The sequence below is a fragment of the Theropithecus gelada genome, chromosome 3, assembly GCF_003255815.1.
Source record: "Theropithecus gelada isolate Dixy chromosome 3, Tgel_1.0, whole genome shotgun sequence".
Taxonomy (NCBI): domain Eukaryota; kingdom Metazoa; phylum Chordata; class Mammalia; order Primates; family Cercopithecidae; genus Theropithecus; species Theropithecus gelada.
In genome coordinates, this window is record NC_037670.1 from 109,970,098 (window position 1) to 109,994,680 (window position 24,583).

The 24,583-nt window shown below is 36.5% G+C and overlaps 1 protein-coding gene across 6 annotated transcripts in view; it reads left to right on the plus strand.

Moving 5' to 3' along the window:
* The first annotated feature begins 1,381 nt into the window (after positions 1-1,381).
* BET1 (Bet1 golgi vesicular membrane trafficking protein) overlaps positions 1,382-24,583 on the plus strand; it is a 45,606-nt gene continuing 22,404 nt past the window's right edge. Inside the window, exons 1-5 of one of the 6 annotated variants that reach the window (XM_025380246.1) lie at positions 1,382-1,562; positions 6,085-6,209; positions 9,227-9,283; positions 11,132-11,165; positions 11,607-12,283. In XM_025380246.1, the coding sequence (XP_025236031.1) occupies positions 1,544-1,562; positions 6,085-6,209; positions 9,227-9,283; positions 11,132-11,165; positions 11,607-11,623 (252 nt within the window). In that variant the 5' untranslated portion in view covers positions 1,382-1,543 and the 3' untranslated portion in view covers positions 11,624-12,283. Of the gene's footprint in view, positions 1,563-6,084; positions 6,216-9,226; positions 9,284-11,131; positions 12,284-24,583 lie in introns of those variants that run through there. The other 5 variants (XR_003118653.1, XM_025380245.1, XM_025380244.1 and 2 more) reach the window with 5 other exon arrangements.

The following is a 24,583-nucleotide window of genomic DNA, read 5'->3' on the forward strand; positions in this document are numbered from 1 at the left end:
TCTTATGTCTTCCTATCGTTTAAAGGAAAGAGTATATTTTATGTATCTAAATGGTTAGTTCTGGTAAATATTAACATATATTCAAAAATAACGGTTTCTACATTTCTATCAGCAAACTTTCAGTAAGACAATTTTTAAACATGTTTTAATTATATAATATGCAATTTTTTTAACCAGAGGACGTCACAGATTTTAACTCATAAAGGGATATCTAGCTATCATTTCTTTTATTGAATCTTCATCTTTTATTTGTAATAATTGTCCCTGATATTATGCTCAGTTAATTCCATTGCTTTTAGAAAATGGCGATTTTTTTCTATCAAAACACTATTGGATAAAGCTTCCTTCCCAGGTTAATAACTCTTATCAAAAATTGTTTTCGTGTGTTTTTTACCAAAGCAACTTAACGCAGAGACTTATGCCACTGTTATAGTCAATGTTAATAATGTCCTGGGAAACTATGAGGAAACGCTAAGTGATCAGAGATCACATATTCGGAAACTCTAGTGTGGAGACGATTCCACTGCCATATATACAGCAGCAACAACAAAACCGCAGACACCCAGTGGATTTTGATGGCCTCCTGTGTATCAGGTTTTTTTTTTTCCTTCAAAAACCATGATTTCATCGTATTCTCACGATAAATAATCCTGTGAGATAAAATGAAATTCTAGGATTAACCCCGATACCAGTAACACCTCCAACTCGCCAGCAAGCTTTTAAACCCCTAAACTGGCACACTGCCTTGTGTAAAAAGTTAAGTGGGAGGCAGTTTAGGGGTCCTTTGGTCCCTATAACAACTAAAAGTCTTGGTTCCTTCTAGAAGTACAACAGATGCAGTAACAGGGAACTAACTATTCACAAATTATTCAGTGCCTCCGACGAGACCCAGCGCCTTTCCTAGTTGGCTCTTATCTGAGCAGAAGTCCTACTCAAAAGCACCTGGTTTTCTCTCCTTTACCGGATACTACGAGGCACAAATCGGTTACTTCTGTGGGTGTCGGATTACTTGTTTGTAAACTGAGAAACCTGAACAAAGTTTTGTCTAACTTTCCCTCAACTGCCTCTGGAGGTGAGAGGGAGTACGAGGCTGAATCAGGAGAGATACCCCAACCACCCTCTTGTGGGTCGGGAGGAGCAGATCTGCTGGGTTAATCTTGGTGGTTAACAAACTGAAAGCAGCTACCTGGAGCTGCGAGCGGAGCAGCTGGAACGTTGTCGGAGCAGCAGTAGAAGCCGCCCCCTTTACCGGAAGCCCCGGCCGCCCCTGGAACCTGGCTCACAACACGCCCTCAACAACACGTTATGCGTCGGTGAACTACATTTCCCAGAATGCCATTCAACCTTCTTCCCAGGGCTCCAATGAGCGCCCTGGTGACGCCATCAGCAGGCGCGGTGTTTAGACTACACTGATGTCGTGGCGCTTTAGGGGAAGAAGTTGGTGTTTCGCCCGGCCCTGGTACTGAAGACGCGGTCGGGGTCACAGCTCTTTCCTACTCACCCAACCCCCCGCGCCCGCCTTTTCTCTCTCTCCTCTGGCAGGATGAGGCGTGCAGGCCTGGGTAAGAAGAGGGCTGAGGTTCGAAGTTCGGGGCCCTAGAACCGGCCATGCTGGGCGCGGAAAGAAATCGAACCTGTCTTCTGTTCCTGGCATTTGGTCCAAAAAACAGGCTGTCTAGAGGGGATCTTTGTGGGCCAAGTCGAGTGGAAACACACCATTTGTCCCAGGTCCTTGGAGTTTCCTTAAGTCTGAGTCAGATTCAAGTTTGGATGGTAGGCTAGAGAAAGTAGTGGACTGGGGGTGGGTGTGTACAGGTGGCATCTCAGTGGTCGAGTGTTTTAGTGTTATTGCCTGAGCGTGGTTATGGACACTGCTATGTTTTCCAAAGCCCGACTCCGGTTTCTGTTCCTCTACTGGCCCTGGATCTTAGTTTCTTCAGAAGTGGAATTTGAAGAGTGGGTGGTTGCACGCAAAACACACTAGTAGTAGTGGTCGTTAGTCTGGTAACAGTGAGTTACAAAGGTAAATAAATGTACGTGTCATTATTGTTAAAGGTCCTGGAACTGTAACTTCTGGGTCAAAGGCGATTTCTTAATCTGAACCTTGTGCCACGGTTAAGGCAGTAGAACGTGATAAGGTTTGGCGACTTAACATTTGATCTTTACCTTTGGGGTTAGTAAAGTGGCTCATCAGCAAGAATAAGTTAGACCCAAGGAATTTTAATGGGCCCTTATAGTAACGCACAGCTACTAGAACAGCATTTTCTGATTCTGAAGCTTTCTCTTAGGACACGATTTATTTTTTATTTTTATTTTTTTTAAAGAAGACCCTGCTAAATTAAGAGTGCAATATACTTCAGAAAATAAATGAAACTTTTGAAAAAAGATAGTGTTACCTTTCTCAGTCATTATAAGAATGAAGAAAGAAAAACAAATTCCCCAATGTGTCAGATATAATGAAAGTTGCCAATAACCATAGACTTGTTTATTTATTAATAAATTGTAGTATGAAAAAGTTTTTTGTTTTTTTTAATGAAGTTTTTATGAATACTTGGATCATAGAAAGTGGGGCCAGGTAAATTGATGAGAAAAAAAAAAAGAAAGAATTTTGAGTAAGTTTGGTTTTATATGTCCAAATGTTTTTCTTGTTCATCATCATTAATGACAAAAAAAGATTTATTGTGTGCTTGAGTAAGCTCTAGGTATACAGTTGTTTGTTGCCCGGTTTGCGATCCCCAAAGCTTCCAGTCTAGTTGGAGAGTAGAAATATGTGCAAAGATAAGTTATAGTACAAAGTAGTCGCTATACATCCAAATACCAGATAGGTTCTACATACAAGGGATGGTCTCAGAGATTTCAGAGACAGATTACTGTGTACTTTGTGGAGAAGATCCTTGTGTATTTTGTGGAGACATAGGAATTTGAAGTAGACCTTGAATAATGGAGAGTAGGAGAAGTGGGTTCCAGATAGGAGGAACTAAAAAGAAATAAGGGATTATGATTAAACCAGTTTGGGTGAAGTAAGTGATGCGGGATCACACTGTGGAGATCTTCACATGCGAGGCCAAAGAGTTTGGATTTCATCAGTAGGCCCCTAGGCCCTTTTGAGCATTTTTCTGCTGCAGTGTGCCATGTTAAATTACAGGAAAGTGACTTGAGTAATGATTCTCAGCCCTGACTGTACATTAGAATCCCCTGGGAAATTTTTAAAGTATTGTTTCCTGGACCTCAGCTCAGCCAGTTAAATTAGAATTTCACTAATTTAGAACCCACTACCTACTCTTTTAAAAAAAAAAAAAATTTCTTTTCTTATTTTTAAAGTATGAATGTATATTGACCTGAAATTTTAAATTTGGGATCATAGTGAATCTGATAGATATCTGTAGGCAGAAGTTGCCACACTTCACATGAATCTGTAACTGGTTTTGTTAGCTTACTGATAGAACCCATCCAAAAGAAGTAGCGTTTATCTAAATAAACAAAGGCTGAGGATGATCTTCAGTAATCACTAGCTTTTTTACAACTTTTCATAGCAGTACACCACCAGAAGGGAAGTGGCTCTGTTTGGAATAGCAATTCTAGCATTTTATTTGTTTTTTACTTTTTTCATTGTATTTGGGATGGGTCATAGTTTGAGGGAAGATCAACTCTTTAATAGAAATGTGCATTGATATATTTTTGGCAATAAATACAACAAGAATATCACTTTGAATAAATGGAACAGCATGGAAGAACTCTAAAATTAAAATTAAGATAGGCAAAAGCAACTAAACAAAGGAAAGAAAATAGGAAAGAAAAAATTTAGAATGAATTCCTTGGTGAAGTTGTCAAATGTTTCCATTCAACCAGTCAGTAATTACTTACTGGGTAAATGTTGTATACTCAGAACCTCAGCCACACAAAATAAGAAGACATTATTCTTTTCTTTAAGTATCTTGGCCCTTATTAAACTACAGTTTGCACAGAGTATCATTGATTAATAGAGTAGGAATGCGTTTTTAAATGGTAACTTTAATTGTTGACTGGGGGGAAAAATATGCCCACTCCTTGAGTTCTTTTATAATAACACATGTGGAGAGCTTCATGGATAGTGTGTCATGGATAGTGTGTCAGCAGGAAAATTCAGATAGTACAACTCTCTTCTGTTTGGAAAATACTTCTCCAATATTTTGTTGTGGTTTTTGTGGTGGTGGAGATTGCATAGGTATCTGCTGCATATAAAGTACTCATTAGGTACAGGGAGGATATAGAAGCATGAGATACTGTCTTTGCCTTCAGAGAAGCATATGACTCCATTCTGGACAAAGGTGTGCACATTCAAAGTTCAATAACAGTGAACTCAGATTCTTTTCATTAATTAGTTCACATCGTGTATTCATTGAGTGTACCTTACAGTGTGTATGTGTTTGTAGGTTTATGGGGGGACGTACAGTCTTGAGTCAAACAAACTTAGTCTCTGCCCTTATAGTACTGTACAGAGTGCAATATTAATGTTACATACAATCAGAGCTGTAAGAAATCAGTGAGAGTTTTGCTTTATAGGGAAAATGAAATTTGTGTTGTGCCTTGAAAGAACTTCCTATACTCACCTTGACTGTCCTTCAGTGATCAGTGCTGTTACCTCCTGTCATTGCTGCTGCATCGCTCATTGAGCATATGGAGACCTCTAGTTTTGTTTGTTTTTAATAGATGCAGCCTTGCTGTGTTGCCCGGGCTGGTGTCAAGTTCCTGGCCTCAAGTGATCCTGCCTCCCTCAGCTTCCGGAGTAGCTGGGATTATAGGCGTGAGCTGCTGTGCCCAGCAGGCTCTGAAACCTTTAGTTTCGATATCATCCTTTTCCCCACATTCTCGAGCCACTGTTGAATCTACTTCAATATCTGTCCAGTCTAATCCCCATAATCCAGATCTTCAACCACTCTTTTGGCAGGCAGTCTCAACCTCTTGGGGCTCTGTTTTTCTGCAACCCCGATACTATAAACTTCCAACTACAGATTAGTCCAACCATCCAACTTCTCCTGGACTAACTCAGGCCGATGATTCTTCTGTAGGAAAAAAACCACACACCTGGGAGGATTGAAGCCACCATAGTATATTGCCTCAAACAAGTTTGTTTTATCTTTAGTAATCCTGTGCAGTCCCGGTCCCTTTCTTCCATTCATTCTCCTTACTGTATATTCTGAATGATCATCCATTCTTCAGCAGTTAGCCCGTTTTCTCCCTTTACTGAGAAAATTGATGGCAACAATTATATTAAAAAAAAAAGTGTAGTTAACTAACCCCCTGAACTATGCCGTTCCCTCTCAATCGCCCAACATATTTATGTACGTATTCACTGTCTAAGGCCCACTCCATCTGTTGTTTGATAGCCTGATGACTGTGAAGTACTACATTAGGCAGGGTGGTGGACATTCTTATCCCTTAGAGTTCCATAAAAGTAGCACCTAGAAAGAACAATGTATCTGATACATGGTACTTCTTCAAATATATGTTGAAGAATAAATGAATCTCCCTCTTGACTCTCAGCTAACATTCTGCATGAGTTATTCCATCTCTTTCCTAGAGCTTCAATTTGCCCCCTCCCTGCTTTGGCTCTTTCCTGTCCAACTGTCTGTTTAAGAGAAAGAGATGCCAGTAAAGGACCCTCACTGCTATGAGCTCCCCTCCTGCTGTATTAACCACTTTTCCCTTCCTCTTCATAGCCATGCTTCTTCAATGTTAGCAGTAGATGATGTTACTGCTTTTAGAACTTTTATTAAACTATATGTTTCTCTGGAGCAGGGAATGTATCCTGAATATCCTTGTGTATTAGTACCTATTTTTGTATCTTCTGGGCAATCAATAAGCAGTCCAGAAATGTGTATTAAAATGAACTGAACTGAATCTTCTTTGGTTAACAGAGGGTAATGGAAAGAATTGATCTGATCTCTGTTTGGTTATTTATTTTTTAAATTCATCTGGAGTATGAATATTAGAGACATATGTGGTTTGCAACGCCCACCAGGGGTCTTTTTCAGTTCTTTCCTAACTATCAATGTTTCGAAAGTGGCTTCTCTACAATCCCCTTTGTGACTCTGATCCTTGCAGGTGAAGGAGTACCTCCTGGCAGCTATGGGAACTATGGCTATGCTAATAGTGGGTATAGTGCCTGTGAAGAAGAAAATGAGAGGCTCACTGAAAGTCTGAGAAGCAAAGTAACTGCTATAAAATCTGTAAGTGTGTAACAAATTTTATATGTGTTTTAATTCATCTATTTCTATACATATATAATTATAAACTATATTCTTATTGACGTCATCCTAAGGAATTCATTTACTCAGATACTGTGGTTTTGTGAGGTCAAAGTACACTCAAAATTTAGACTGTGCTTTGAGTAAGTTAGAAAATGTGACACATCAAAAGATAGGTTTTTTTTTTAATACTTAAGAAAAATCTCCAGCTGTTTTTTATATACTGTGTGCTGTCTGCTGTAATGTCTCAAACAGAGCTGTCCATCTTCCACCCCCAAGTAGCTCTTCTGCTTTTTTTAATCCAGTCTTCTAAGCTATAAATCTTGGTCTTTCTTATTTCTACCTTTGTACTTCATTTCGGTCACTGAGTATTACAATGTCTTTCTGATGTTTCTATCTTTGCCTTTCTATTTCTAATACTATCCCCTGGTTTTCTTTTCTTTTTTTTTTTTGAGATGGAGTTTTGCTCTTGTTGCCCAGGCTGGAGTGCAATGGTGCGGTTTTAGCTCCCTGAAACCTCTGCCTCTCCTGGGTTAAAGCAATCCCCCTGTCTCAGCCTCCCAAGTAGCTGCGATTACAGGCACCCGCCACCACACCTGGCTAATTTTTGTATTTTTAGTAGGGACAGGGTTTTACCATGTTGGCCAGCTGGTCTTGAACTCCTTAACTCAGGTGATCCGCCCACCTTGGCCTCCCAAAGTGCTGGAATTACAGGTGTGAGCCACTGTGCCCGGACTATCCCCTGGTTTTCTTAGTTGAACTATTGGAAGAACCTCTTAACCTATCTGTTCCTGGTTTTTTGCACATTATGATCTGAGTTATATAATCATTGCCACAGTCCTCTTTTAGAATATTTTGAAGCTTGCATCCTGCACTCCCAGAAGTCTTCAGTGTCCTTCCACGATTTAATAAAGTTCATGCTTCATAGCTTGATTAAATCAGGTAGATCTTTCAAAAATTGGCCTTAGCTTATCTCTCAACACTTCCAGAATCTGTGTGTGCTTTCTACTAGACAAAAAAGTAACTTTTCTTCTTATGAACATAAGACCATTTGTACCATTTCTGTAGCACTTATTCATATTGATTTGCATTGGCCTTATTTGTATGTAAAAGGAATTTACCAGAATGCAGGTTTTCTATTGTACTTACTTTATATTCTATATAGCACCTAGCATAATTCCTTATCAGTGGTGTTAATTAAGTAAATTTGTATTGATCAAAGGAATTACACAAAGATGATTTTAATAATATATGTGATTGATACTGCATTATAATGAACATGACGTTCACTTGTAAAGCATTCAGTAGAAGTCCATGTTGATAAAACTTAATTGGTATTTCATTATAATCTTTGGAAAATCGAATTACATTCAGCTGGAGACCTTTAGATTTTGAAACAGGATTGTTTTCAAAGTCATATTAAACTAAAATAAGTTGATTTAGGAGCTGAGTAATATTGTATAATGCCAATTTTAAAAATACAACACTTGGAAGGACTTAAGAATTAAATGCCTTGGCCGGGCACGGTGGCTCAAGCCTGCAATCCCAGCACTTTGGGAGGCCGAGACAGGCGGATCACGAGGTCAGGAGATCGAGACCATCCTGGCTAACACGGTGAAACCCCGTCTCTACTAAAAATACAAAAAAAAAAAAACCTAGCTGGGCGAGGTGGCGGGCGCCTGTAGTCCCAGCTACTCGGGAGGCTGAGGCAGGAGAATGGCATAAACCCAGGAGGCGGAGCTTGCAGTGAGCTGAGATCCGGCCACTGCACTCCAGCCTGGGTGACAGAGCAAGACTCCGTCTCAAAGAAAAAAAAAAAAAAGAATTAAATGCCTTAAAAAAAAAAACCCTAATGTAGATAATTTAGATTACTTGTTAGAAAAAAGTTGTGATGTCCTGGAAATATTTTTCTTTGGCATAAATGACAGTGATAGAAGTTGAGTAATGTGGACAATCTAACTTTATAGTTACTTTATTATCTCTGAGTTGTTAAATCTGGCAGGAAAGCTCATGTTCTGATCTACAGAATTCTAGTATGGTTTTGTGTCAGTATTATCCCATGTGCTTTCACACACATGAAGAACAATATTTGCAGTGGTTTACCAAGATTTTCAGTAGATGATTCTGTTTATTTAAATATCTTGGAAGTAAAGCCTTTGATGAATCTGTCCTATAAAGTATTAGATAGATTTTAGTTTGAATAGCTGTCGTAATTACCTATAGTATTGTGTTTTGTAAGCTATGGCTCTTTTCTGTGGAGCTTCAGAAAGTAACACTAATATATATATATATTTTCAATTTATTATCATATTTTAAAGCAAAAACCTTTAAAATCTAAGGAAATAATCAATTTAGACATATTTAAAGTAATGTAACATTTCATTAGGAAAATATTAAATAATTTTGTCTAGATTTGAATTGGTTGTATGGGTATTTGTCAGTCTTTTGAAATGTAAGAAGGTTGGGTACTGGGCTTAATTCTTGGATGATGAAATAATCTGTACAACAAATCCATGTGACATGAGTTTACCTGTATAACAAACATTCACCTGTACCCCAAACCTAAAATAAAAGTTAAAAAAAATAAAAAATATGTAATTTATAAAATATAATAAATAATAAAATGTAAGAAGGAAATATACAGATATTTGTAGGAATTTGTAGCTTTTGTAGGAATATAATAAAGATATAAAAGCATGCAAGTGTAAGAGAATCAGAGAGAAGTAGTACATACCAAATTAAAAGATGGAATTGAATATTAAGATGAAATTAAAATAAAGAAGAAAGAGGAAATGTCCATAATTTGGGAGGAGTAGAAATTCCAAATTCCAAATTTATTTTTTATTGAGCTTGATGGAAAGAGTATCAGAAGAAGAGAGTTTGTGTCTAGAAGACCATTTCATTTCAGAAAATGTGTATGCTTAGAATGACATTATTTTTAGTTTATAATCTTGAATACGTTTATGTGAGTAATCATGTGTATACCTTCTTCTTTACAGCTTTCCATTGAAATAGGCCATGAAGTTAAAACCCAGAATAAATTATTATCTGAAATGGTAAGTGGTTATGTTTTTAAGAAATTTGATCTAATATTTGCGAATAATAAAATTTCAACTTTTATTCATTTTGAAATAGATACAGAGATCCTAAGTCCTTGATTCCCATCCATTTGTATATAATGTGTTTGGAATAACTATAAGGTTTATTTTTTGCCATGCTTTTGCATTTTTCATCTTGTCTCACACATGTAAGTGGGAGGAACAAGTGGAAGCCAATATATCTTTAATCCTGTTTTTAGAAAGATTGTTAAAAACTCAAGACAAATGACTATTTTGAATAGTCTTAGAAATCTCAATAGTAGAGACTGCTAGTAATTTATTAACCAAGCAATCAAAAAGCACTTTATATCCAACCAACCAAATGTCGTTCACTTAATGGAAACTTACTCTTTTGCTTGATTTCCTAAGGATCACGTCTGAAAAAAGTGCTCATAAATTTGAACAGCCCGGAACCTTTTCTCTCTAACAACATATACCTTTTCTTGTTAGAGTCCTCTTCCATTTGTTAATGTTTATCTTGAATGTCACGCTTCTCTGAACCTTCTCTGGTTCCATGTGCTTTTAAAATTGTGCTATTCAAAAATGAATTTGGCATCAAAAGCAATGTTCTTGCTAAGCTTGTGTGCTGTAATCAGCTAGGGACCTCTTTAAAAATGTATTGAAGAGACGATGTATTCTGTCTTTAAATACACTGATTTAGAATTTTGTGGGGAGGGATCTAGACATAAATATTTTGAAAGAAGCATCTCCGGTGATTCTGATGCATAACTGTGGTGAAGAACCATAGATCTAAAGTGTATGAGCCACATAGACACTGAGCTGTACAAAGGATATTATTATGCCAGGGCCTTTACATCTCAGGATATTAAAATTTCTGTGAAAGTATGTGTAATATTTCTAGTCCATACCTAGGCCTGTCTCATCTTTAGGATTTTCCAGCTATGTTTTAATATGGTAGTTTTTCCCCATCCATATTTATAGTCCTTATCACATTTTACTACCTCTATGTGATGTTCTCTTAACTTTTAATAGACTACTTCAAAGTCAGCTGTCTAAACAAAAGGATATTATAAGTAAAGGTCCAAGGCCGGGCGCGGTAGCTCATGCCTGTAATCCCAACATTTTGGGAGGATGAGGTGGGCGGATTACCCAAGGTCAGTAGTTTAAGACCAGCCTGACCAACATGGTGAAACCACATCTCTACTAAAAATACAAAAAAATTAACTGGGCGTGGTGGCCTACGCCTGTAGTCCCAGCTACTTGGGAGGCTGAGGCAGGAGAACCACTTGAACCTGGGAGGCAGAGGTTGCAGTGAGCTGAGATTGCACCACTGCACTCCAGGTTGGGCAACAGAGCGAGACTGCATCTCTAAATAAATAAATAAATAAATAAAGGTACATTTAACTGCTAACCATATTACATTTTGGATGAATTCCTCTACTTGGGTAGCAATCAACCATTTGACCTTGGGGAGCAATGACACAACAAAAAATGGGAAGAAAAATCTGTATGATAATGCACAAAGTACTTACATTTATTGTTAATTCTTTTTTATCCACATAATTGGAATAACACCTAAATAGTTTTGAGTTGTTGAATTACTCTGTGGGGCTGAAGGAAGTGTTTATTGGACAGTGAAAGAGCTTTTTATTCACTGAGAGTATTACTGTATTTTGCATGGAGAAATCAGGCTGATTATCCAAGGTTATCAACAGGCTCCTGAATTAATTAAACACAAAACTGTCATTACAAATGTACTATGATAACAGTTATTCAGTTACTTGAATGTGCATATGTAGACTTAAAATCTAACTATTATATTTTATTTGCCTTTATCTCTGATAGGATTCACAATTTGATTCCACAACTGGATTTCTAGGTAAAACTATGGGCAAACTGAAGATTTTATCCAGAGGGAGCCAAACAAAGCTGCTGTGCTATATGATGCTGTTTTCTTTATTTGTCTTTTTTATCATTTATTGGATTATTAAACTGAGGTGATGCATGTAATTGTGCATTTGGAATTTGTTCCAACTTAATGGCTTGGAGTACCACTTTGATAAAAATCAGCATCAAAACATTCCTTGTGTTCAAATACTGTGGCATTTTCCATTGAAAATTGCTGAATTTTGCTTATTTTATAAATCACATTAGTTAATACAGGGCTCTTTGAATACTGTTTCTTAATGACTTATTTTAGCCCCTATTTTCAGGGGTAGTGAGATGGTATGGCTCCACTGATTTCCAGTTTGTTTTTCTATTATTTGCCAACTGTCAGATTAAATAGCATTATAATATTTTGTTGTAAGCATAAATGCAGGTTTATGTTCCATGTAAGGAAACTTAGTGGGAGAGTAACAGAATACCTGGAGAGCCTAACTCTGAGCTCATGAAGTAGTCAACCAGTTTGTGGTAGAATGGTAATTGAATTTTCCTAACTGCATCAACTCTAATGATATACTCCCTTCTCCTCCTTTATTTAGTTAAAATTGTAGGCTGATTTCTTTTTACTTACAATCTTCCTAATAATTTTTGATGATAATGACCCCTCATTTCTTTCTGCCCGAAGACCTCATTCTTTAAATAAAGCTTGTTATTTTGGCATATTTCTGGTAGGGCCTATTGCACATGTGTATCAATATAGTTATTGTTTCATATTAACTTTATAAATTCTCTTGGCTTATAATAGTTTTATGATTTTTACTATGTAGGTAGGATATTTGATTATCATTTGTGACAGAATAATGTGAAGTTAAGTAATTACTGAACTCTAAATGGAAATAGTATGCAAGAAACTCAGACGTTGAACTGGAAGATAAGAATATTGTTGCTTTAATCCAGTGTATTTGTTAATGGAAAGAAAAACATAAAGGCAGACTGTTGAGTAAAAAAAAATATTAAAATATTGTTAAATATTCTGTATTACTATTTTGGAATTTGTCCATTTATAGGCTCTGAAAATAAATTTTTAAATAAAATATATTAGTTGACTGTGTTGCTTCCTTGTTTAAGCCTCTTTTACATTCTTAATAGGATCTGAGAAATGGTCCTGAAAACTCAGATTCCAACCCAAATCAAGCAAAGCTAATATGTGTATTGTTGGAATTTGCTTCAAACAAATAAGCAAATCTTGACTGTATTTCAAAAATCTCTTTAATTCTTTATATTTTTGGTTATGAATGTATTTTCTTTGATTTCATTGAGTTTTCATTTCTTTTTGTTCATCCCCAGTAACCTGTCAGTTTGGGTCCTGTTTTTACTGGCTGCATTTGTCATTATTTGGGCCTCTACCTGACAGGTTAAAACCAACGGAATTGAGTGTGGTTAAGTGACTTAAACAGACAAGCCTGAGGTGTGATGGGAGAGGCACTGGTTTGAGTTACATGACCTGGGTTCACATCTCTGTTCCTTCACTTGCTCAGTGCTTTTGTCCTTGATTTCTTCATTACACCATCTATTTCATAGGATAATTGTGAGAAGTAGATAATGTATTGTAAAGTGTCTGGCATGTGATAATCACAATAAATGTTGGTTCTCACTAACAGAAATTCTCAGAAAAGGTAGTTATTTTAAGGACAAGACAATAGGTTGTTTTCAGGCTTTGAGGTGATGAAATTCCTCCAAGTAGGTATTTTCATCAGACAATTGGAGAGTGACTCATTCATTCAAGAAGTTTTTAACTGTACTTTGTGCCAAGTATGTGACACCAGAGCTCAGGGGAGACTCAGAAATCACTGTCAATAATTAAAGTTGTGAAAAACGGGAAGAGCAGAAGGCCAAAGAAAATGACTTAAAGATGAAAACAGGATAATCAACAATGGAAGCAGAGGATATCAAAGCTTTAGGAAAACCAATGATGGCAAGAGAAGGATGGATTTCAGGATTGTTTGGCTATCTTATGGAAGTACTTTGTAAAATATTTAAAAACTTTAAATGTGGATAGTATCATCAAACAGAGATTTCAGGAAAAGGGATTTGGGGTGGTATAAAAGTGATTCTCATCACCGCATGGTTCAACATTTCTTATGATTTTTATTTCTAAGTACTATGTAAAGTAGGTCTCTACCTGGCATTTTGTCTTGCTCGTTCACATCACTGTGTCTGCTGAGATTCCTGGCAAACTGGCATGTCCCTGCCCACCAGGCATCCTTCTGCCAACACCCTCCTTTCCCATCTAAAACAAATATGCAACATTTTAAGCATCAGAATTCTGGAGCAGAGAACACTAGCACCTGTCCCCATGAAAAGCTCTGGTTCTATAAAATAGCTTTCCTGATTTTTTAATGCTCCTAAATTTCAAGTTAGATATATTGAATTTACTTCTTTGAGACAATGTTGAAAAAGTGCTTGATAATTTGGGTTTATGCAGTCAGTAAATAATGTCATCATTCTATACTGATGAATAAACTTTGACTAAATATTTACTGAGAAGCAGAGTAGCATCGTGGCTAAGTCCGAAGGCTGTACAGTTACACTGCCTGAGCATAAATCCTAGCTCCACCATTCACAGTATGACTTTGGGCTGATGACCTCTCCGTCTCAGTTACTCTATTTGTGAAACAGGAATAAAAAGTGTATAAAAATATAAAAATACACACATAGGCTGATAGGAATAATTAAATAAAGTATTAAAAAATAGTAATTTTTTATTTCTGTGGTGTAAAATCTCCCACCACACTTGATTCCAAGCACTATTGTGACAGCACTGAAACACAAGAGTTGTGAAAATACATGCACAATTGGCTCTCATGAGTTGGTAAAAGCTAAATCCAGTACACTGTGGTTATGTTGATAAGTGTTCTTCAGAAATATTTAGAAGTTATTTGTTTCCCAAATGAGAACCTCTTACTTAAATTTTAATAGAGAAACTTCAGATGACATGAAATTAACTGGTGAATTAACTTGAGAATGATACCTTTCAAAGGCAGTAGACACTTAGAAGATCATTTACACATTTTGCATATGTTAACTTTTTCTCAACTTGTATGGATAAAATCTTCCTACATTTATTGACCTTCCATCTTCTGGTGTTTGAAATCCTGTCTAAGAATCATATATGAAAAAGGCATGTGGTTATTGTTACTCTGGCTCTCTCCGTGCTTTTCCCTTCGGCTAAATGTTCAAGCAGGAGAGCAGGATCCTTCTGTGCATTTCATATAGCTTTGTTCTCTTTGTACATATATTGGCATCTATATCTTAGCCAAGTAATTCACCTTGTCCTTTTAGAAGAATTTTTCACAAGACTTGGAAAGACTCTTACATAAACCAGAGAGATATGCAAAGTGCCAAGTTCGACTCTTAAAGTAATCTTTCCTTAATCTTCAAAATGAAGAGAAAGAAATAAACATAAAATGTTTCTGACCAGAAAAACAAGCATATACTAGATGTGAGACTCCAAAATTCATTCAAGCTTGATCATTTATAACTTTAGTAGCTAAAGTATAATGCAAAATGTAACCATATTATCCATTATAAATATAAGTATTCTACAAAGTCTTTGTGACACTTAGAAAAGAAAACCTGTTTAATGTTTCTTTTGACTAACTTTGCTAATTTCAACATGGGTTATAATTATACAATTATGTAAAGAATTGTTCCTACTATGCTTTCTCAAAGATCTATGATTGTGGTGTGATACACTTGAAAGCAGACAGCTGAATCTGACTTTTAGTATTTATGGCTTCTCTAATGCCTGTAATTAATTTAGAAATGAGCAGGAAAAAATGAAATACATAGCATAAAAATGTTTGTATACCACAGATATTAATATATAATGGAAAACCTTGTTAGGTCATCAATTTACATTTTAAAAGAATATTTATAATTATTGCTTTCTCCTCAAGTTTATCTCATTAATTAATAAATAGTCCAACCAGCTGGTAATTTAGTAAGCTTTTACATTATTTAATAATCCATTTGCCATGCAAATATTAATAATATTTGCATGCATATATATATATGCATATGCATGCATATTTACTCATGACTGTTAAATTTTTGTTCTAGGACTTCCCTAGAGAGGTTATACACATACATCGATCCTAAAATGTAACATCTGCTATGTAAAACTCATGTTTTTCTTCACCAGTGAGGAATTTTAAACTGTTAACGTCTTCAAAAGATATCTCTTTTGAAGATATGGTGTTTGATGGCATATGCACATAAACAATTTTTCAATTCTTTTAGAGATATGAATTCCTAATAAAGAACATAACAATTATGTAGAAAAGAACATTTTTATTATAAAAAATAAAATATTTGTGTTTAATTCATTTAGGAAAGACATATTTGGTGTGTAGCAACATAAAGGACCTTACGTTAAACACCCATGTTTTCCATTAAGCACTTGGCACAGTAGTAGATCCCAACAAGGGTTTGTTGAATAAATTGATGCTTTGGTTTTCATCTTTTCTACTAGAGAACATATCTTTTTAATCACCTCTCATTAAAATCCCAGTGCTGAGACCATAAAAAGCCCTGAATAAAAATGTATGGCTTGATTAATAACATACCAAGTTTACTTACTAGCTGAGCTTCTTTGAGTATTAGATGTACAATATTTTAGCCATTTGATTAATTGGAGGCCAAAAATTATTGCTAAATTAAAATTCTTCTTACGATTTTCCCTACTGTAAAGCTGAGGGAAGATGGGTTAAAATTGAATGCCATGTCTATAGGGTCAAGTATGGATGCCACTTACTCAGGCACAAGTGGAAGAACAATTGAGGAAAGCTGTTTAATATTCTTCCTCTTCCATCAAAATTCACATTTTGTAATCAAGTATCTTAGTTTTAAAATGCACTTAAAAACCTTTTTTTCTCTAAACTCAGAACATAGCCTTGAAATGACTTTAAAACTCTGTTTCTCTCCCTTTCCCACCAGATGCTCCCTAGCACCATCACACTTATTTAATGATATGCTTGTTTAGAAACTTCCGGGGCTACTCTAGAAGCAAACTAGATATGGAAACCCAGCTGTAGAACTCTCCCCCATCTAGAAATTAACTCAGAGGGGATAATCTATGACCCAGCCACAGTGAAGATGATACCAGCTTGGATTCTGTTCAGGTAGACAATAATTCAAGATAGTCATTGGAACAAGACGTGCAGACCTGCACCTTGCACAACTCCTGCAAGTTTCTTTTTTTAAACCCCCACAGTCAGCCCAAAAATTTGAAATGGTTTTGTAGAGGCATAAACCCAGTCATTTCCTCAACTGCCGGCATTTGATTAATACAGCTGCTTTCCTTCCACTATACCTCACCTCTTGTGTATTCGGCTTCTCAAGTGGCAAATGGCTGAACTTGCGTTCCATTACAATTTCAAGGCATAAGAGGTTTATCAGTATCTCTGACCCAAGCTGATCCAGTGAGTCAGGCATTTCATTCCCGAAAGCCTAGATTAAAACAAAAACAAAAACAAAAACAAACTATTTTTTAAAAATTTTTATTTTTTGTTATACTTTAAGTTCTAGGGTACATGTGCACAACGTGCAGGTTTGTTATATACGTATACATGTGCCATGTTGGTGTGTTGCACTAATTAACTCATCATTTACATTAGGTTTATCTCCTAAGGCTATCTCTCCCCCCTCCCCCCACCCCACAACAGGCCCCGGTGTGAGATGTTACCCTTCCAGTGTCTAAGTGTTCTCATTGTTCAATTCCCACCTATGAGTGAGAACATGTGGTGTTTGGTTTTCTGTTCTTGTGATAGTTTGCTGAGAATGATGGTTTCCAGCTGCATCCATATCCCTAAAAAGGACATGAACTCATCCTTTCTTATGGCTGCATAGTATTCCATGGTGTATATGTGCCACATTTTCTTAATCCAGTCTGTCACTGATGGACATTTGGGTTGGTTCCAAGTCTTTGCTATTGTGAATAGGGCTGCAATAAACATACGTGTGCATGAGTCTTTATAGCAGCATGATTTATAATCCTTTGGATATATACCCAGTAATGGGATGGCTGGGTCAAATGGTATTTCTAGTTCTATATCCTTGAGGAATCTCCACACTGTCTTCCACAATGGTTGAACTAGTTTACAGTCCCACCAACAGTGTAAAAGTGTTCCTATTTCTCCACATCCTCTCCAGCACCTGTTGTTTCTTGACTTTTTAATGATTGTCATTCTAACTGGTGTGAGATGGTATCTCATTGTGGTTTTGATTTGCATTTCTCTGATGGCGAGTGATAATGAGCATTTTTTCATGTGTCTGTTGGCTGCATAAATGTCTTCTTTTGAGAAGTGTCTGTTCATATCCTTTGTGCACTTTTTGATGGGGTTGTTTGTTTTTTTCTTGTAAATTTGATTGAGTTCTTTCTAGGTTCTGGATAGTAGCCCTTTGTCAGGTGAGTAGATTGCAAAAATTTTCTCCCATTCTGTAGGTTGCCTGTTCACTCTGATGGTAGTTTCTTTTGCTGTGCAGAAGCTCTTTAGTTTAATTAGATCCCATTTCTCAATTTTGACTTTTGTTGCCATTGCTTTTGGTGTTTTAGACATGAAGTCCTTGCCCATGCCTATGTCCTGAATGGTATTGCCTAGGTTTTCTTCTAGGGTTTTTATGGTTTTAGGTCTAACATTTAAGTCTCTAATCTATCTTGAATTAATTTTTGTATAAAGTGTAAGGAAGGGATCCAGTTTCAGCTTTCTACTTATGGCTAGCCAGTTTTCCCAGCACCATTTATTAAATAGGGAATCCTTTCCCCATTACTTGTTTTTGTCAGGTTTGTCAAAGATCAGATGACTGTAAATGTGTGGTATTATTTCTGAGGGCTCTGCTCTGTTTCATTGGTCTATATCTCTGTTTTGGTATCAGTTCCATGCTGTTTTGGTTACTGTAGCCTTGTAGTATAGTTTGAAGTCAGGTAGCATGATGCCTCCAGCCTTGTTCTTTTGGTTTAGGACTGTCTTGGCAATGCAGGCTCTTTTTTGGTTCCATATGGACATTAAAGCAGCTTTTTCCAATTCTGTGAAGAAAGTAATTGGTAGCTTAATGGGGATGGCATTGAATTTATAAATTACCTTGGGCAATATGGCCATTTTCACGATTCTTCCTATCCATGAGCATGGAATGTTCTTCCATTTGTTTGTGTCCTCTTTTATTTCATTGAGCAGTGGTTTGTAGTTCTCCTTGAAGAGGTCCTTCACATTCCTTGTAAGTTGGATTCCTAGGTATTTTATTCTCTTTGAAGCTATTGTGAATGGGAATTCACTCATGATTTGGCTCTCTGTTTGTCTGTTATTGGTGTTTAAGAATGATAGTGACTTTTGCACATTGATTTTGAGGCAATAATTAATAGCCTACCAACCAAAAAAACTCCAGAACCAGAAGAATTCACTGCCGAATTCTACCAGAGGTATAAGGAAGATCTGGTACCATTTCTTCTGAAATTATTCCAATCAATATAAAAAGAGGGAATCCCCCCTAACTCATTTTATGAGGCCAACATCATCCTAATACCAAAGCCTGGCAGAGACAAAACAAAAAAAGATTTTTAGACCATTATCCCTGATGAACATCGATGCAAAAATCCTCAATAAAATACTGGCAAACCGAATCCAGCAGCACATCAAAAAGCTTATTCACCATGATCAAGTGGGCTTCATCCCTGGGATGCAAGGCTGGTTCAACATATGCAAATCAATAAATGTAATCCAGCATATAAACAGAACCAAAGACAAAAACCACATGATTCTCTCAATAGATGCAGAAAAGGCCTTTGACAAAATTCAGCAGCCCTTCATGATAAAAACTCTCAATAAATTTGGTATTGATGGAACGTATCTCAAAATAATAAGAGCTATTTATGACAAACCCACAGCCAATATCATACTGAATGGCCAAAAACTGGAAGCATTCCCTTTGAAAACTGGCATAAGACAGGGTTGCCCTCTCTCACCACTCCTATTCAACATAGTGTTGGAAGTTCTGGCCAGGGCAATCAGGCAAGAGAAAGAAATAAAGTGTATTCAATTAGGAAAAGAGGAAGTCAAATTGTCCCTGTTTGCAGGTGACATGATTGTATATTTAGAAAACCCCATCGTCTCAGCCCAAAATCTCCTTAAGCTGATAAGCAACTTCAGCAAAGTCTCAGGATACAAAACTATTTTTTTTTCTATTTCTGTTTCAGAAACACATTCTGAGAAATGCATTGTTAGGTGATTGGTTTCGTCCTTATGAGAACATCCTAGAGTGTGCATACACAAACCTACATGGTATGTTCTACTGTACACCTAGGCTATGAGGTGTACCCCATTGCTTCCAGGCTACAAACCTGTACAGCATGTACTATACCGAATAGTGTAGACAATTGTAACACAGTGGGAAGTATTTGTGTATCTGAACACATCTAATCATAGAAAAGGTAATGCATTGCACTGTGATGTTACAATGGCTACATCACTAGATTATAGGAATTTTTGCAATGTAACAATGAGTACAACATTACTAGATTATAGGAATTTTTGCAATGTTACAATGGCTACAACATTACTAGGGGAAAGGAATTTTTCAGCTCCAATTAATCTTATGGGACCACCATCATATATGTTGTCCATTGTGGACCTTAGCCAAGAAGTCTGCATTTTACTCAAAGCCCTACAGCAAGATGTGTAATCCACTTAGCCCACAATGTAAGTGGTGACATCTTACCAGGGAATTTCAGTGGCACATAAATTAAGAATGTATTCAAGCAACAGGCGGGGCATATCCCTGGTGTTGGCAATTAGGCATACCCAGTTAGCGTAGCATCCGTGAGTAGTTCACATTTTGCTGCCATTGATGATGCAGTCATCACCTTTCTTCACGTTTCTTATGCTGATAAAAGGGAATCAGAGAAAAGAGTTTCAGTTTTCAACTTTCAGAACAGGCAATCCATTCTCATTTGTGAAAGGCAAGTAACAAATATTAACAACTTAGAAACTCAGCTCTTTAGGTCTACCATGGATTTTCAGAGCTAAAACTTTCCAGTCTATTCAATGGATTATAGAATTTTGAATTGAAAATGAGACACTATTTAATTCAAACATTATTTTATAAATTCAAGTTTCTGGCCTTCACATGTTCACAGGTATAATTGAGAGATAATTGAGGACAAACTGAATCAAGAGGATGCACATAGGTAGAATAACAAAATCGAACAGATTTGTTTTTCTTGTCTGGCTACCATCAACTCTCATTATTTCTAACCATTAACTTTAGCTGAGAAGATAACAACAGAAATGGTAAGGACAGAATAATAGGGTGAGGGGAGCAGGAAAAAAGATAAAACATTTAAATCTCAATATCACAGGAGGACCACTGTGGTCCATTGCTAACTTTACAACCACCAACTCTAAGATGCTCTAGGTCCTTGGCTGTGTGTTTCTGCCTTGATCCCTTAGTTGCTTATCAGTTTGGAGGGTGTTGTTTGAATAACTGTGTCTTTTATTTAGTTGGCATGTCCATATTCATTGAGTCCTATTCCATTGAGCTCAACCTAACATTCATAAGAGCTGGATCATTGCTCTGTTAAAAACACATTTATATTAAGTATATGAGGTGATGTTTTGTACTTAAAACTCTCCATTTTTTGGTATGAATACAGTTTAGTTTGAATACATTATAATACAGTTTGAATACATTACAATATAGTTTGAATACATTATAATATACTTTAGTTTGAATATAAACTCTCCATTATTTAGCTTGAATACAGTTTAGTTTGAATACATTATTTAGTTTGAATTATTCTGTTATAAACCAGCATCACACAGGTTAATAATAATAATAACAATTTATTAGGTGAGAGACAGTTCTGAACACTTTATGTAACCTAGTTCATTTAACCTGCATAATATCCTTAAGGTGAATATTAGTAATAGCCTCATTTTGCACATAAAATTCTGGCCCAGAGCCATTAAACAACTCAAAGTCACATAATGTTTGGAATTCGGGCAGTCTATCTCCAAAGCCTGCATTCTTAATCACACACAGTTTTTGTAACTCAGCATGAAACTTTATAGAAAGTCTTCCCACACTCAAGGTAGATTATAAAGTTGAAAGAGGACCAGCAACAGTAGCCATATTTCTAACTTTCTGGAGTCGGGAGCATGGTTGGGGAAGGTGGCAGAGACAGTGTGGGGAAGGGCAGAGTTATGGAGGTGAGAAAATGGGATAGTAAGACTATTTTGCTAGGAATTGAGCCTGATTAAAAATTTTGAATTTTCAAAATATACAGTGGGAATATCTATTCTTTATAGCTTCTGAAAAAAGCAAACTATTTTAATCTCCTATCTTCTGAATTTGATGTGTAAATCAGTAGTTGAATTTGGCTAGAGACTGTACTAGGCACAAAAAAATCTGTATAACTCCATGATACCTGTGGTATTTTCTTTTGTCCTGTGAGGCAATATAGTACTAATACATGACTAAGTTTTCTAGGTAGAAAAATTTGTTCATTTAGCCATATTTATATCTGGATTTTCTTTGAAAACTTTTTTTTTTAAATCGTGCAATGCTTTATAGTGCTCTGATTTAAATTTCCATCAAGCATTTACAAACACAATCTGGAAGCTATTTTGTAGTTCATTATACAAATAGGCATATTGAAGCACAAAAGGAAAGAATGACAAGCTAATCAGTGCTATGTTTTGCTACTCTAATTACAACATTTTTCTTTAACCCACGACATTTATCTTTGTTTCTGATTCATCCAATTTCCAGGAAAGGAAGTGGCCTTTTTCAGTAGAAGGAATTTCATCTCAAATAAGTTACAATTAATGTTCACCTATTTGGCAGAATGACATTTTAACAGTACTGAGAGGTTTTACATAGTTGTCCATCAACTCTTCTCAGATGTACTGAGTTGAATAATGGTTCCTAAAGATTCATGTGCACCCAGACCCTCAAAATATGACCTTATTTGGAAATAGCATCATTGCAGATATAATCTAGGTAAGATCAAGCCACACTGGGTTAGGGTGAGCCGTAATACAATGACTAATGTACTTACAAGAAGAAGGACATTTGATGGGCACAGAGGCACAGAGAATGCCATGTGGAGACAGAGGCAGAGACTGAGCAACATGCTTGCAAGCAAAGCAACACCAAGGATTGCCAGCAACCACCTGAAGCTAGGAGAAGGCAAGAAAGGGTCCTACCCATGAGCCCTCAGCAAGAGCATGGCCTTGTCAACACCTTGATTTTGAAGTTCTAGCCTCCTGAACTGTGGGATAATAAATTTCTGTGGTTTTCAGCCACCAATTTGTCAGAGTCCCTAGGAAACTAAGACATCAGTCATTGCATCATGGGTTGGCTAGGAGTGCCTGGGATGAAAATCCAGATGCACAAGAGTGAGATTCTGGACAGCAAAATACATGGCTCTGGCTACCACATTCTCCTGAGTGCCAACTAAAGCCAATGCAGTCAGCTCTGTGGATATTCTAGGGAATATTTTCTCAAAAGACTTTATTTCTTTTCCTTTTTTTTTTTCATTTTTGCAATGCGTGACTGAAGAATTGAATTGGGTAAATAATGCACCCAGATTAGTAGAAGCAAGAACCTGAAATGAGGCTAAAATCAAGGAAAATATTCTGAAATGAGGCCCCACTAATAAGAAGACACTAACCCTTTCCAAATGATATAGTGTAATTCTGTAAGCATTTTTCTTCTACTACAATTTTGTACAGAGTCATGGCTCATCTTAATTTCATCTTAAATTTTTTTAGGTCCATGAATGTATATCAAACTTAGCCACTGATTCAGAAAACATATTATATATCCCTAAATGTAGAGGAACTATTATAAATTTTAGTCCCCTACAATATTGCAAGTTTTGGCAATTTTTTTCCCATGAATCAGAGACCAGTTCACGTCTTTTTAGGGAATTCAATATATTGAGGTGAACTACCAATGCAATAATGTTTTAAAGACAAGAGTTAATCTTGCCATGGCATGAATAAATAATTAATAGAGATGTACTCCATGAAGAAGTGAAAGGGAGGATGTGTTCCAACTAGAATTGGGAAGAATAACGTGACACCAAATAACTTTTTCTATTAGTGATAGGAAAACAGAAAATCACAGGTCAAAAATAATCATCAAGCCATGGGTCATGCCTTAATCATTGAGTGAATGCTAAATGGGGAATCCCCCATGACTCTCTTAATTCCTGGCCTGGGCCACCTCTGGCCTTCTGGTACTGATTTTTTGGCATCAGGACCAACTTTGGATCTAGAAGAGGGAATTGTCTGAAGAATGCCTTATCTGCCCTGTTCTTTCCCTAATGTAGGCTCAATTACGTCAGTGCTAAAGAACATCAGAACCTTCATATTATGAGAAATGTATATACTCTTTTCTCGAGCAGAAGTAATAAAAATATTCTTACTGAAATATGTAGAGGTGTTTATAGTATTAAGCACAATTTAAATACACAAGCAAAACTATCCCCTCTCTTGGAGACAAGGGACAAAATTCTGTATTATTTATTCATTTCTTATGTCCTCAGAACCTCAAAATATGACCTTATTTGGAAATAGTGTCTTTGCAGATATAATCTAGTTAAGATGAAGCCACACTGGATTAGGGTGAGCCCTAATCCAACGACTAATATCTTTACAAGAAGAAGGACATTTGATGGGCACAAAGACACGGAGCATTCCATGTGGAGAATAAATTCCCAACTATACTTTCAGTCTCTTGAGGGCAAGGACAGGATGTATACACATTTAATCTTTATTATCCAAGCCCAATATAGTATCTGGCACATAGTAGAAACCCAGTGGACTGAATGAACAAATAAATTCATAAAGTAAGGGGCAGCTGAACCAGAATCACCAAATTACAGAGTTCTAGACACCCAGGTAAGTAAATTTGTTTATGACTGAGAGTTGTCAATTATAATGGGATGCCAGAGTGAGAGAGAATTCCTGGCTTCCAAGACCATTGGAACTATCATCTTATACTATGTTTCTATTTGCTAGAAAGTCACATATTACAATGAGCTTCATAATTATAGACTGATCTATATAGAGTCATATTTCAAGCAGTGTGCCATGATTTCATAAAATATTTATTAAGCTTCTGTCAATAGTCTACTAGATATCATAGAAAAATATATATAAAATCCTGCCTTTAGCAGGTTGTGACATAGCTGAAGATGTTTACATTCATCACTACAATTAAGCAATACAGCAGATGCGAATAGATGTGTAGTGGGATAAAGAGGGAGTAGTTTTTATTTAATATCTATATCAGATCCAGACTCTGAGTCATAACACAGCCACTCAGCTTCGCCTATCCACTCTCCCCACA